Source organism: Canis lupus, chromosome 29 (genome assembly GCF_048164855.1).
Source record: "Canis lupus baileyi chromosome 29, mCanLup2.hap1, whole genome shotgun sequence".
Taxonomy (NCBI): Eukaryota; Metazoa; Chordata; class Mammalia; order Carnivora; family Canidae; genus Canis; species Canis lupus.
In genome coordinates this window covers 24,009,291-24,022,388 of record NC_132866.1, presented here as the reverse complement: position 1 = coordinate 24,022,388, position 13,098 = coordinate 24,009,291, and the positions used below count along the sequence as shown (strand labels likewise).

At 38.2% G+C, this 13,098-nt stretch overlaps 1 protein-coding gene across 2 annotated transcripts in view; it reads left to right on the top strand.

Moving 5' to 3' along the window:
- Window positions 1-13,098, top strand: part of SORCS3 (sortilin related VPS10 domain containing receptor 3) — a 579,951-nt gene that overhangs the window by 367,494 nt on the left and 199,359 nt on the right. For both annotated transcript variants that reach the window (XM_072805399.1, XM_072805400.1), the window contains exon 5: window positions 8,877-8,950. In XM_072805399.1, coding sequence (XP_072661500.1) covers window positions 8,877-8,950 — 74 coding nt within the window. The remainder of the gene's footprint in view (window positions 1-8,876; window positions 8,951-13,098) is intronic.

Below are 13,098 nucleotides of genomic sequence, written 5' to 3'. Positions count from 1 at the left end.
GACTCAGCTCATGGCACAGTGCCCGACCCAGCAGCACGGACCACTCCTTCCATGAGTTCCCTCAGCTGTCGTCCACCTCTGTGGGCATGGGCCTCCTTGTGTTGTGTGGTACTTACCTGTTGACATGTTTGTCTTCTCATCAAAGTTTTGCATTTCTGGAGATCGGGGAACTTGGTGTTACTCATCTTTGTATCATCACACCTGGCACTGAGCCTAGCACATGCTAGGTGCTTAAGGAATACTAAATAAGTTGAGTAAAGTGATGTGAGTTAATAGGCTACAGGGAGTATTTACAATACTTTTGAGTTTCTTTTGTCCAATGTCAAATAACTGAGATGCATAGTGTAAGGGGATGTATCTTATGATTCAGATGCTTAGAAATAGAATGGGAGAGACTTTAAGGGAGTGTTGCCAGGTAAAATAAAGGACACATAGATAAAACACAGCTAAATTTGAATTTCAGATAAACAATAATGTTTTAAAAAACATAAGCAGATCCCTACTGTTACATGAGACATACTTACACAAAAAATTATTCATTTTTCGTCTGAAATCAAATTACCTGGGCTTTATGTATTTTATTTGCTAAATCTGATAACCCTACATCAAGGTCAAATAGTCCCATTCTCTCCTTCAGGCATTCATACAACAATGATGCTAAGATTCGGTGACAAATTTGTGGCTCTCAGGCAGCATCTGGCCAGCTGGATCAAGACATCTTATTTGCCCAGCAATATATTTTAATTTTTTTAAATGTTTGCTCAAACTGAAAAATACAGAGATTTCTCATAAAAATCTGAAATATCAGTCCTCTTGAAAAATTATAATAGCCTGACCACACTAGATTCGCTTTCTTTGTCCAGTTAAGGAATAGCTAAGCCCTCTTAAATGGAACCTGAGCTTTCTGGATTCTTTTCTCCCTGGTATTGTGGGAAAATGTCATCTACCAAACATTTTATCACACTTGACCTGTCTTCCTTAATTTGAGAGGAAAACACAATATTTTTGAGCTTGTGTCTTTATCAAAAGCAGGAAAACAACAGAATAGCCCTCAAAGTGGCAAATGTTTCTATACAAATGGGGAAAATCATGTTCTTGAGTAAGTGAAGAAAGTTTCTTAGTGTGTGAAAGGGTAGCAAAATGATCATGTGTCTAAAGAATACAGACAATGGTACCATTTTTCTTACACTTCCCTCACATATTCACACTACAGACTTGAGGGCATTTGAATTCCTGATCTCTACTGGAAAGTAAGATCCCTGAGGACGAGGCTTTTGTCTAGTTCATTGATGTATCCTAAACCCATTGAAAAGTGCTTGGTTGTTAATAGACTTTTGATCAATATTTGTTAGACAAAGGAATGACTGATCTAAACCATTTGAGAGAAAGAAAACATCTATGGTTAGAAATCTTCAAGAAGAGAAGAAAAAATGTTGCCTTCTACAAAAAAATGGCACAACTAGGTGAAGGCTTATTTTATAAATGAGTGTATTTATGGTATAGAAACCTTATATCTGTCAAGGGCAAAGGGAAAAAGCTACTGAGGACAGAAGCTCTTACTTAAATACCCAGAGCTTAGAACCACATTGGGTGGGACTTTCCCCACGAGTTATGAAGGGAGGGTTTTTTTTGGGGGGGGGGGCATATCTGAGGAAGGAACCAAAGGCACACATGTTGGAAAGGACTCTGCTTATGTGACTTGGGTTTCTCTCCTGCCTATCATAAAGACTACCAAACCCAGTGGATTCTCCCTGTAGTCCTACACAGCCCAGCCACGCCCTACCACTCCCTCCATGGCTACCAAGGAAACAAGTGCAAAAAGCTAATTTTTATCAGAAACCAGCCTCATTTTTAAAGACAAAAACCATCATGACCACAATTCAGTAGAATGCTACCTAAATTCCACTGGTTTTGAGAAAAAAAATCAGGACAGATGTACATTAGGTTTGAATTTGCTACAGGGGAGAGCTTTTATATAAATGTGTTCCAAACTATTCTTCCCTCTTGATGATATGCTGGCTCTAGGGAATCTGGCTGGATCACCAAAAGCTTCCATAAAATGCATAGTTTGTTGCCTCTTCTGAGTATGTCTGGTTACCACCATATGGTCATTATTAATTCATATTTATTCTTAGGAAATACTATCCTTAGGGGTGTGGTGAAAATGTCTAGAAGAGAAATATATAGGCAAATGAGATTCAGGCTTTTATTCACAGATTCAACAATCTGGTCATACAACTAAGTGTATAGGAGTAGAGACATAAAAACAGAGAAATGTAGCAAGATCTGTCATCACTACTCTTGGTGGTAGGTGTAAGATGCTTGTACAGCTGACCCTTAAACAACACAAGGGTTAGGGGCACTGATCCCCTGTGCAGTTTAAAATCCATATATAATTTTGACTCCTTAAAAGCTTAACTACTAATAGCCCATTGAAGGCAGGAAACCTCTGATGATGTTAACAGTCAATGACCACATATTTTGTGTGTGACATATATTATACACTGTATTCTTACAATAAAGCAATCAAAAGAAAAATATTAAAATCATGAGGAAAAAAATAAAAAAATCATAAGGAAGAAAAAATAATTTACAGCAGTGGACTGCATTTATTGAAATAAAAAAATCTTTGTAAGTGTATAAGTGAATGCATGCAGTTCAAACCCATGTTGTTCAAGGATCAATTATGTTAGTTTCACATGGGCTGCTATAACAGAGTACCTCGAATTAGGTGACTTAGGACAACAGAAATTTTTTGTCCTACAGTTCTGGAGGCCAGAAGTCCAAAATCCAGGTTCATGGCAGAGCCATGTTCCTCTGAAATTTATAAAGGGGAGCCCTTCTTTGCCTCTTCCTTGCTTCTGATGATTTGTTAGTCCTTGCCATCCCATGGCTTGTGCCATCCCATGGCACTTCAATCCTCTGTCATCACGTGGCCTTCTCTCCCTGTATTCACATTGTCTTCCATCTGTTCCTGTCTATGTGTCCAAGTTTATCCTTATGAGTGTATCAAGCATATTGAATTAGGGCCCACCCTGACCTCATTTGAACTTGGTTACATCTGCAAAGACCTTATTTTCAAATAAGTCCACATTCTGAGGTGCTAGAGACTAGGACTTCAACATATCTTTTTTGGGGGGAAACAGTTGAAGTAATAACCTCCTCATGTAGTCGTATCATTCTTTGGACTTAAGCTTTCCAGATACAACTTGTTGTTCCTTTTGTGGAATATTACATTGATTAAATTGCCTCTAGTTCTTTTGCGTTCAGATGCTTTTCCCTGGCAGGCTGATGTAATTAGGGAACTAATAACTGGATCAATAAGGAAAAGAACATGTTCTTTCATATTTTCCATCTGTTCCAATGATTCATTTAGGGCTTTCAGTGTGTGTGTTGCCACTGAATACGTGCTTGTTAAGAGATATGAGATCAGGACACATAGGGGAAGAAGGGAAGGGAGAAGATCTAGATTGTTCTCTGGTAAAGGTCCAGGAATGTCATCCTTGAAGGGAGGAGGGGGCGCCATGAGGCAGAATGTGGAGAACAGTCTCATATATGTAACTTTGTATAAACAAGAAAATTTTAAAATATTTTATTTATTTTTGAGAGAGAGAGAGAGAGAGAGAGAATGCAAGGGGAGAAGGGCAAGCAGATTCCCTGCTGAGCACAGAGGCTGATGCAGGGCTGCATCCCAGGAACCTGAGATCATGACCTGAGCTGAAATCAAGAGTTGGGGGATTAACCAACTGAGCCACCCAGGCACCCCTAAATAAGAAATGTTTCTAAGGATGTTTATTATTTTGAAAACCTGCTTCATTTTAGTGTTGCATGAAACATGTTGGGTTGAAACCATGCAGGACTATTTAAACAGTGTAAGAACTAATACATTGCTTGTCCTAAGAAGAATTCACCTCTACTCATGATGATCCCTATGTAATACCATTCTGTGGAAAATCCCATATTGCTTTGTCTGATTCCAGGTCCCTCATGGAAAGAAATTGGAATTTTATTTTTTGGCCTTTTAAAAGGTAGTTTTGAAGGTACATATAATGTATACATTAGGATTAGAAATTAGGGCAGCCCTGGTGGAGCAGCAGTTTAGTGCTGCCTGCAGCCCAGGGTGTGATCCTGGAGACCCAGGATCCAGTCCCATGTCGGACATCCTGAATGGAACCTGCTTCTCCCTCTACCTGTGTCGCTGCCTCTCTCTCTGTGTGTCTCTCATGAATAAATAAATAAAATCTTTAAAAAAATATTACAATTTATAATTCTAAAAATATAAATAGGATAAAACATTGGCTTATATTACTACTGAAATATTATATCCATTGTAAAGGAATCTGAAAATGATAAAAAGATTTAAAAAGTATGTGTTATCCGGAGTGCCATAATTCAGAAATAACCACTGCTAATATTTTGGCATATTGCTTCTAATATGTTTCAAGTTTTTAGAATGCTTTAAATAAAGTTAGTGTCAACGTATGCATGTTTTATAATAGATTTTAAAATAATTAATATAAGCATTTTCATATCATTAAATGACATTGTAACACTATTGAATGGTTGCCTAAATTCTTTTTTTTTTTTTTTTTTTAAGATTTTATTTATTTATTCATGAGAGACACAGAGAGGCACAGACACCAGCAGAGGGAGAAGCAGGCCCCATGCAGGGAGCCTGACGTGGGACTGGATCCTGGGTTTCCAGGATCACACCCTGGGCTGAAGGTGGCGCTAAACTACTGAGCTACCCGAGCTGCCCCTAAATTCTTTATTTCTCATTGAGTGTTAGAGCTTTTTTAATTACTAAAGTAACACATGTGCCTAATAATTTTAAAGACCCAGATATGCAAAAGAAAAAATACCAATGGCCTCCAATCTTACTCTTGCAGAGATAACTAGCAATACCATCGTGACATACATTGCATGACAGTGTAATTGTCTGAATTTCTGTCTTCCATGGTTCATGATGTTTTTGACCTTTGTAATTCAAGCACTTAGTTCAGAGCTTAAAGCAGAGTGGTTGCTTGATACACTTTTAGTGACTGAAGGGAGGAAGGAAGAAATGGATGAACACGTATACGAATGGAGAGGCTGCAAGGATCCAGCGTGTGGGAGAATAAAATTCATTTCAGACTCAGAAACTTACTGGAGATGGAGAGACAAGGTAGCTAACCAAAGGCTCTTAATGAATAGAAGCCTGCTCTTTCTCTTCATCTGAATCAGCCTCTAGGCAGAGAATTCAATTTAATTTTTTTCTCATCAGTCAAACAGAAGAGCTGAAAAAGCAAAACCAGAGACAAGGAAGGCAGGAAGTGGAACAGGCTTGGATGTGGAGATCAGGAGCTGATCTCTTCTTTCTCCGTTAGGAAGAGCAGGAGACGAGAGGAGCCATACTTCTCCCAAGGGTGAGTCCTAGCAGGAGCTGTAGTGGAGGCATTCTGCTACTACTGAATCCTCTGTGACAGAAGACCTGATCATTTCTCTGGAGGATTGAGGCTCCAGCAGTGTCAGGGTGACCCTCATGATTCTTCCTTGGCTTGTCTCTAGAGTTTGCCTCAGAGAAAGACATAATCATGCTGGGTTTTATTGGAAGGAATGTGGGGCTTTGCTTCTATGATTGGAATCTGGCCTGACAAAGAGTCTGGTATCTTTGGATTATAGAAGGCTCCAACCAAAGTCTCTTCTGTATTTAATTGGGAAACATGTGTCTTATGTCTGAGCATCTGTCTCTCAGACACCTGCCATGGGAAGGAGTGACCCATTTCTTAAAACTCTGCATGGAAATCTCAGGGTTTTCAATAAAATATAAGGATATATCCTTTCCAATGCAGTAGTCTGGTCCTCACCAACTCTCTCCTACATCCCAACACCATCTCCAGTATAAATATACATACAGATAAATATAGGATGAGTCACAAATAGTTGGATGTATAGAAAGAGAGATAGACAAGAAAATGGACAACCTCCACCTCCTTTTAGCCAGTGACAGTCATCACATCTCTCCTTCGTCTTAAAAGCTTCTACATAAACGAAGTTCAAGACCTTGACCAACTGACATCTTTGTTCTTTTTTTTTCCTCATCCTGTAAAATCTCTACCAACCCCTCTGCTGTCCATATCACCTATCTCCAAAGGCCTAGGTTAAGCTATATTGCTCCAGGAAGGCTCATTGTTCCATTTCCATTCTTGTTAATCTTGCCCATTTCTCTACTTCTAGAGCTTGTCTTTTGCCCACTTTCCCCTTTGGTGTTGTATATGTATATTTGAAAGTCATTTGTGTATAAGTTGAGAGATGGATAATATTAACAGGGGTGGAAATGGAATGATGAGGCTTCCTGGAGCAATATAGCTAGACCTGTAGAGTTAGGTGGTGTGGACAGGGCAAAACCAAATAGAGACTTTGTATGTATATTTGAGGTTCAGGAAAAGGTTGTCATTTTTGTTTTTTGAAGAGCTGAATGTAATTCTGTATGTTCTACAATTTAATAGCATAAGCTATGTATGTTTTCTTCATTAAGTTGGTGAATAAAGAAGGGGACAAAGGATGACAAGGGGTAGTTTTGCCTGTTTTTCCCATATGCAGAGTTGAATACACATAGTAGTTAGCACTTACTGATGGAATGGGAACCCAATTTGGGTAAATACTATGAGAGTAGAGCTGGCAAGTACAGTATAAACTGTGATAAGCTAAATCAGGATTGACATCTTGGTTTTCATATAGTTCTTACAGTCACTTTGTAGAACCAATCATCAGTATCTTCATCTATAAAATCAGAATGCTAATATATCTCCTTAACTACCTTGTAGGACATTTATCAAATATATATATATATATATATCATATATATTTACATATTACATATGATATATATGTAATAATATATCACACATGCATACATCTCTCTACTATTTATTGGACAAAAAGATATTTTTATGTAGTTCATGGTGCCAATGTCCAATAAATATTTGAATTAAATTGAAATGGGCTAAAACTTCTTCAAGTCCCCCCAGATCATATTTGAGATGACCAGAATTTCCTACAAAAATTATTTCTGTATGGGTTGCAAGATTATGGACTTTATGAACTTTAGAGGTGGCAGTGTTACCTGGGTGTGGTGTGCCAGACAGCGCATCCCTGTAGGTGAACACTACTGGGGATGTGATAATGGCAAGATACTTCATCCGACCCCATTTCTATAAACTTGAATCCCATCTATTTCTACCTTTCCCAGTTTCCCCACCTGTGCAAGTGTGAAGAACAGAAACATAATAGAATTCTCATTATAAACTAGGCACCATGATTCCATGGAAGAAGATGGGAGCTAGATATCAGAAAACATAAATACTAGTTCTTTTCTTTTGACCAAAACTTAACATCCATAAAACTGAATTTAATTGTGAAATAGGAGGTTTGTGTGCTCACCTGTATAGCATTGTATAACCACTATTAGACAAAGGTGAATTGGACATGATTCCTGCCCCTTTTATGACTCATAGCCTGATGAGGGGAGGGGCATACCAACCAGTATTGATTGCCTTGGTGTGAACAGCTTCTTAGAGGCAGATAGTAAAAATAGTAATGGTGCCTGGAGGGAGTGGTTGATTCCTGGTGGATTAGAAAATGCTTGAGAACAAGGATTCAAGTTCGTTATAACTGCCTTGCCTTCTTTACAGTGTCCTTATAAGGCTCAAATGTATGTGAATGAGCAATGTGGTCCACCTATTATTATTATTATTATTATTATTATTATTTACATTATCACTCAGAACTATTATACTTCCAAGTATACAATTAAAAATAAGCCCCATTCTCTTGGCTAGTCTGTTATAGGAATGCTGGCCTTTCCCTTATATGTTAAAAAGGGGTCAGACTCTACATCCATAAAGTAAGTGAGTGTGGAATCTGACTTTATTAGCCATGCTGGGAGTTCTTTATTTTTCCAAAGTCTTGAGGTTCTTCTAGAATTTTTTCTCATACCATGAGTTGGTATCCATCCTTACGTGCCTATGTTAATTATTGATTTATTCAACAGATATTTAGTGAGCACTTTATATGTATTGAAGGCCTATAAACACAACTAAATAATACATACCAATCTAAAAGACATAACCACGTATTACCTCATGATAAGTGCTCAGTGGAAACCAAAGATGAGTGCAGTGAATTGAGAAGGGAGAAAGATGAGTGGATTGAAGTGGTTGGAAAAGGTTTTGTGGAGGAAGCCACACTTGTGTAATGTTTACTTAGTGTAAGCATGACCTTATCTCTGTGAAGAAATGGCAGTATAAATAAGTGTGGTACCATTATTGGCAGTGAAGAGTCCATTTCGTTTTGATTATATATAGGAGCAGGGAGAGATAAAACTCGAATAGCACAATATTTTGCACATAATATTGGCTGATGAGTATTTTTACATGTATTTAATTTCCCTGAGAATACAGAATCTACCTCTTCTTTATCTTCATAGCCATCAGAGTGCCTCACATGTAGGAGACATTCAATAAATAATTTTAAATAAATTTTGCTGAATTGTTTTAAAATTTAATTGTTTTAAATGTAGCTAAAGACTTGATAGAATTTGAAGAAAAATAAGAATTTTATGAATGGCTTTCCTCCTGAACGATGGGTGGCATCAGAAAGGATTTACACTCAGCTCAAAAAACAGCAGTTGTTTGGATATATATTGAGCACCTACTTGGTGCTCGAGAAGGCACCATGATAAACATAGCAGATTTCTATCTAGATAAAATGAGTGCCTAGTTGGGTGTGTTAGGCAGTCTAATGTGCTGGAATGTCCTTATCCAGGGGGATACCACATGTATTTATGTTGACAGTGCCCTTGATACTTATGCTTTCCTCACTTCATTGTTTTGCAGCTCTACAGCTCCATGGACTTTGGAAGACGGTGGCAACTTATGCACGAACGTATCACACCCAACAGGTTTTACTGGTAAGCTCCACCCACATATCCACTACCCTCTTGGATAAAGAATTGTCAGAGAGCATAACACTCAGGATAATACTGGACACCTTCAGCACTTGGAGACACGTGTGTTCTAGCCCTTTGCTACTCAGTGGGGTTCATGGACTGGCAGCATCAGCATCACGTGGGAACTTGTTAGAAATCTCAAGAAAGACTTCCTGAGTGGGAGTCTGCATGTAACAGGGTCCCTAGTGATTCAGTGTGTACATTAAAGTTTGAGAAGCACTGGGCTAGGCTGCTCCATGAGAAGGTCATGACCAGGTGCTCTTAGCTGTGTGCTAATCTCCCTTTGTTTGAGAAGAATATACATTTTATGTACCCATTCTAAAAATAGTATTTCGTAAAATGTACTCTAAAGAACACTAGTTCCACAAAATGCTTCTCCTTCCTTAAGCATTTTATGGTCAAGTAATTTTAAGTCCTGACTATTTAACTCGGACTTATGGAAGACACAGGGTTCATGTTAGGATATTTAAGACTCTGGAGAAGCCCTGACTGAAGAGGCTTCCCAAACTTATTTCACTACAGAATCTCTTCTCATGTCACACATGATGAATCCTTTAGAACAACTTCTGTGGAGCGCATTTTGAAAAGCCTTTTTAAAGAGTGAATATATGTTCCAAATGGAAAATTAGCCCTCCCCCTATCAGAAAGTGTTTTTATTAATTGGTGTTCCTATAGATGAGTGTGCTATTTTTACCTTAGCTGTAGCAAGCTAAATCTGATTTGGTATAATTTTATATTTTATTCTTCCATGCTGCAATGTGAAAGCGTTTCTTACTTATATCTGGCTTTCATTTTAGCAGAGGTCTGGCCAAAGGAATAGAGATTAGGAAGCACACATCCATGTGTTTAATATGCTTAATTATATGCTTAATTAAAACAAAACCAGAATTAATCTTTTAAAGTAGTCTCTATTTCATATCTCTTTTTAAAAGCACCTTAATTCAATGCCCTTAAAGATTCATGAGATAGCCATTTTTGTGGGGATGGTGTGTATGTGTGTGTGTAGTGGGGGATGTTGATGAGTACTTTATTCACACCAACATCTTTGAAAACAATGGCTCCATCTAGTCCCTTCTGTCCCACAAAACTATGACTAGCATTCAGAAAGCTAATTGCAGAAGTTTCCTGTGAAAATGCACTGTGTACCAATGTACCGATTACACACAGTAAGTGGGTGTGTGTGGGATTTTAGTGCTCTTGACTCAACACCTGGACTATCCTCACTTATTTTGCCCATTTCAGAACAATTGTTATTTGGTCTACAGTATTATTATACTTATTTGGTCTGTATTTTGAACTACTAAGATTTTTTAATAGAGTAAGGCAGAAAAAGAAAATACCTGTTTCTCTGATATTCCAGCTATGTGACTAGAGGGACCAGGTTCTTGGTCCCTCGAAAAGAAAAAAAAAAATCACTCTGCTATTTCTGGAACAGATTCTTGAGATGGTGAGGCTATAAGCTGACTAGGAAGTCAAGTTGATGGAAAAGGAAAGTACAATAGACTGGATGAGCCTTGTCATCATTTCTGAGGGAAATTAAATTAAGTGGATGAGGGGCAGCATTTTCCTATGTTTTGCAAAGAACAATAAGAGAAGGTTCCAGCTGCGGTCTGCCCTCCCCCTTCCTTTGTGTAGCAGAAAGAATAAATCCCCAGGTCCTGATAATTGTATTTCATCTCTCCTGCACTCTGTGATTCTTTCATATATGCCCCCATGGGGAAATATAAAAGTTAGTGCCCGTACTGGCTAGCCAAGTGGTAACTGGAAATTCCATCTTCATAATTATCACTTCTTAGTTTCTGATGTTTAATTGCCATGATTATCCTTCTAGGTGTCATAGGAGTTGCAGTGGAAGAGCTCATTTTACACAGACATTTTTCTACCAGTGACAAAATACACATCTATCTAAAGCTCTAAGCCATTTGTATAGAAGAGACATAGCCTATATGGGTTAGGAGTAGAAACATTCATTTGGAACCTCCTTGAGAAAAGACAAAGCCTGCATCTGTCTGGTGTAGAGCCCTGCTCTGGCTAATATAAGGACTCTTCAAGCTGTGGTTCCCTCATCTCTGTAATGGAACATGATTCTTCTTTCAATTTCATAAGGTTATTTAAAGGACCAGATATGATCATTTGGACATTTGGCAATTTCATCTCTTCAGTTTTCATATCAGATTTATAATTTGTACATTATAAGTCATTAAAAATTGTGCTTATTAGCATTTCCAAAGACCATGGAACCTAAGTGATGTTATTTTTCTGAGACATAAATTTGTTTCCCATGCATGGTGAGATTTTTATAACTGTGGACATCTGATAACAATTGATTGGATCTAATTTACTATGAAAGATCCACTTCTCAGCCTAATCTCTACTGCCCTCTACTCTTTATTGAATCATTATTCTTGTGAAGTGGTACAACCAAAACAAGTCAACAACAACAAAAAGACCTAAAAATACTTCTCTGGGAGGGATGGTGTAGTGATGTGGTATTGGGAACAGTGGGGCACACTGGAGGGAGTGCAGTCATGCTAAATTAAAAACAAGACATTGAAATGAAGGATGATGTTAATACTTTTATTTTGTATGTGGACAAATAGAGTGAACGTGCAATTCACAAGTAATATCACCCAAATATTGTTGTCTATAATTTGAAATTGTGTAGGGATAGATCCTTTGTGAATGTAAGGGTTTTTTCCCCATGGTGCCTTCAGTTAATGGAATGTAGCACCTGGAAGAGATTTGTGGAAAAAACACTGTGATCCAGAAGTGATTTTTGTGAAGGATGCGGGAGGAAGAACTGACCACACATGCCTCATATTTGCTGTAATGGCTGTGAATGTATGTTGGGAATAGTAAGGGGCTGCCATTATTATCCATTTTCTCCTTAGTGCCCCACAGTGCCTTTGAATTAGGCAGGGCATGGGGCATAATATTCATTAGCAGCAATAATAAAAGCTTTATCTGGAGATAAAATTTTCTTTGTGATTTCCAGACATTCTAACCCCATCAAGGGAGGTCACCTAGGAATCCTACATTATAGAGTGATTCAGCTATGCGATGCATACCCAAAGAATAGTACTGACTGACATGAAAACTTTTTCTTTGTATGTGAACTTTTCATTTGATACCTAGTTAACAGGCAGATCACCAGGCCTGTCTTATGTTCCCATTTATCACCCCCAACTACTTCAGCAATTATAATTTGCAAGCAGAGCACAAAAGTGGAATGTGTGTCTTAATATAATCCCTTTCTCATCTGCTTGGACAAAGCTATCATGGGGAAAAAGTATGTGTTTTCCTTTGTTTTTATTTTTTTAAATATCCTACTGAGCTGCAAATGAATAGTATTTCCACTCTTCCGTTGGGAGATATTTAACAGTCAGGTGCATTATGCAGATTGTTTTCTTTGCACATCCAATGTGAATTCTTGTTGTGGTTCACAGCTTTGCCTTTATGGCCCCTCACGCTTCCTAGGTGTTTACCTTCTTCTCGTGTAACTGGGCTGGCCTCTGAGTGCCTCTGGTCTGATGGCATTTGCTTGTATAGTATTGTGAAAGAGAGAAGGAATGTCTCCAATATCTCTTATTAACTTGCCATTCATTATTCTGTCTCCTGAAAGATCAGAGTCTTTTTGTTCCAATTTCTTGCCATCACTGCAGGAGGGTATTCTGATAAGGTAATACATCCTAAAGCATCAGGGACTTTAAACTCTTAATCCTTTTCTGGAATGTTTGGGTTGCAACAATTACTGCTCTTGAGAGTAAGAAACCCTATAAGGAGTCAATAGATGTAGAACTGGGTTTAGATCAGCACACTTTAGGGGGTACAGCAAGAAAGTTCCTTGAGGACTTGTCTTTTGAGCTGTTATGATGCCTGGTTGCAGGCTGATTAGTGGCTGGTGTGTAGGGACAGTTAGGATAGGCTCCACATCTCTATTGTACTTTGATTAAGGCCAGTATACTCACTGTAGATTTCTGGTGATGGCTGTGCCACCAGCTTCTCTTCTGGTTTTCAGAAAGGCCATGAAGGAGGGTAGGAAAAATGGAAAAACAGATAGAAGGTCCAAGGAAAATGCCTTTTAAAGGAGAAAGGGATGATATGGAAAG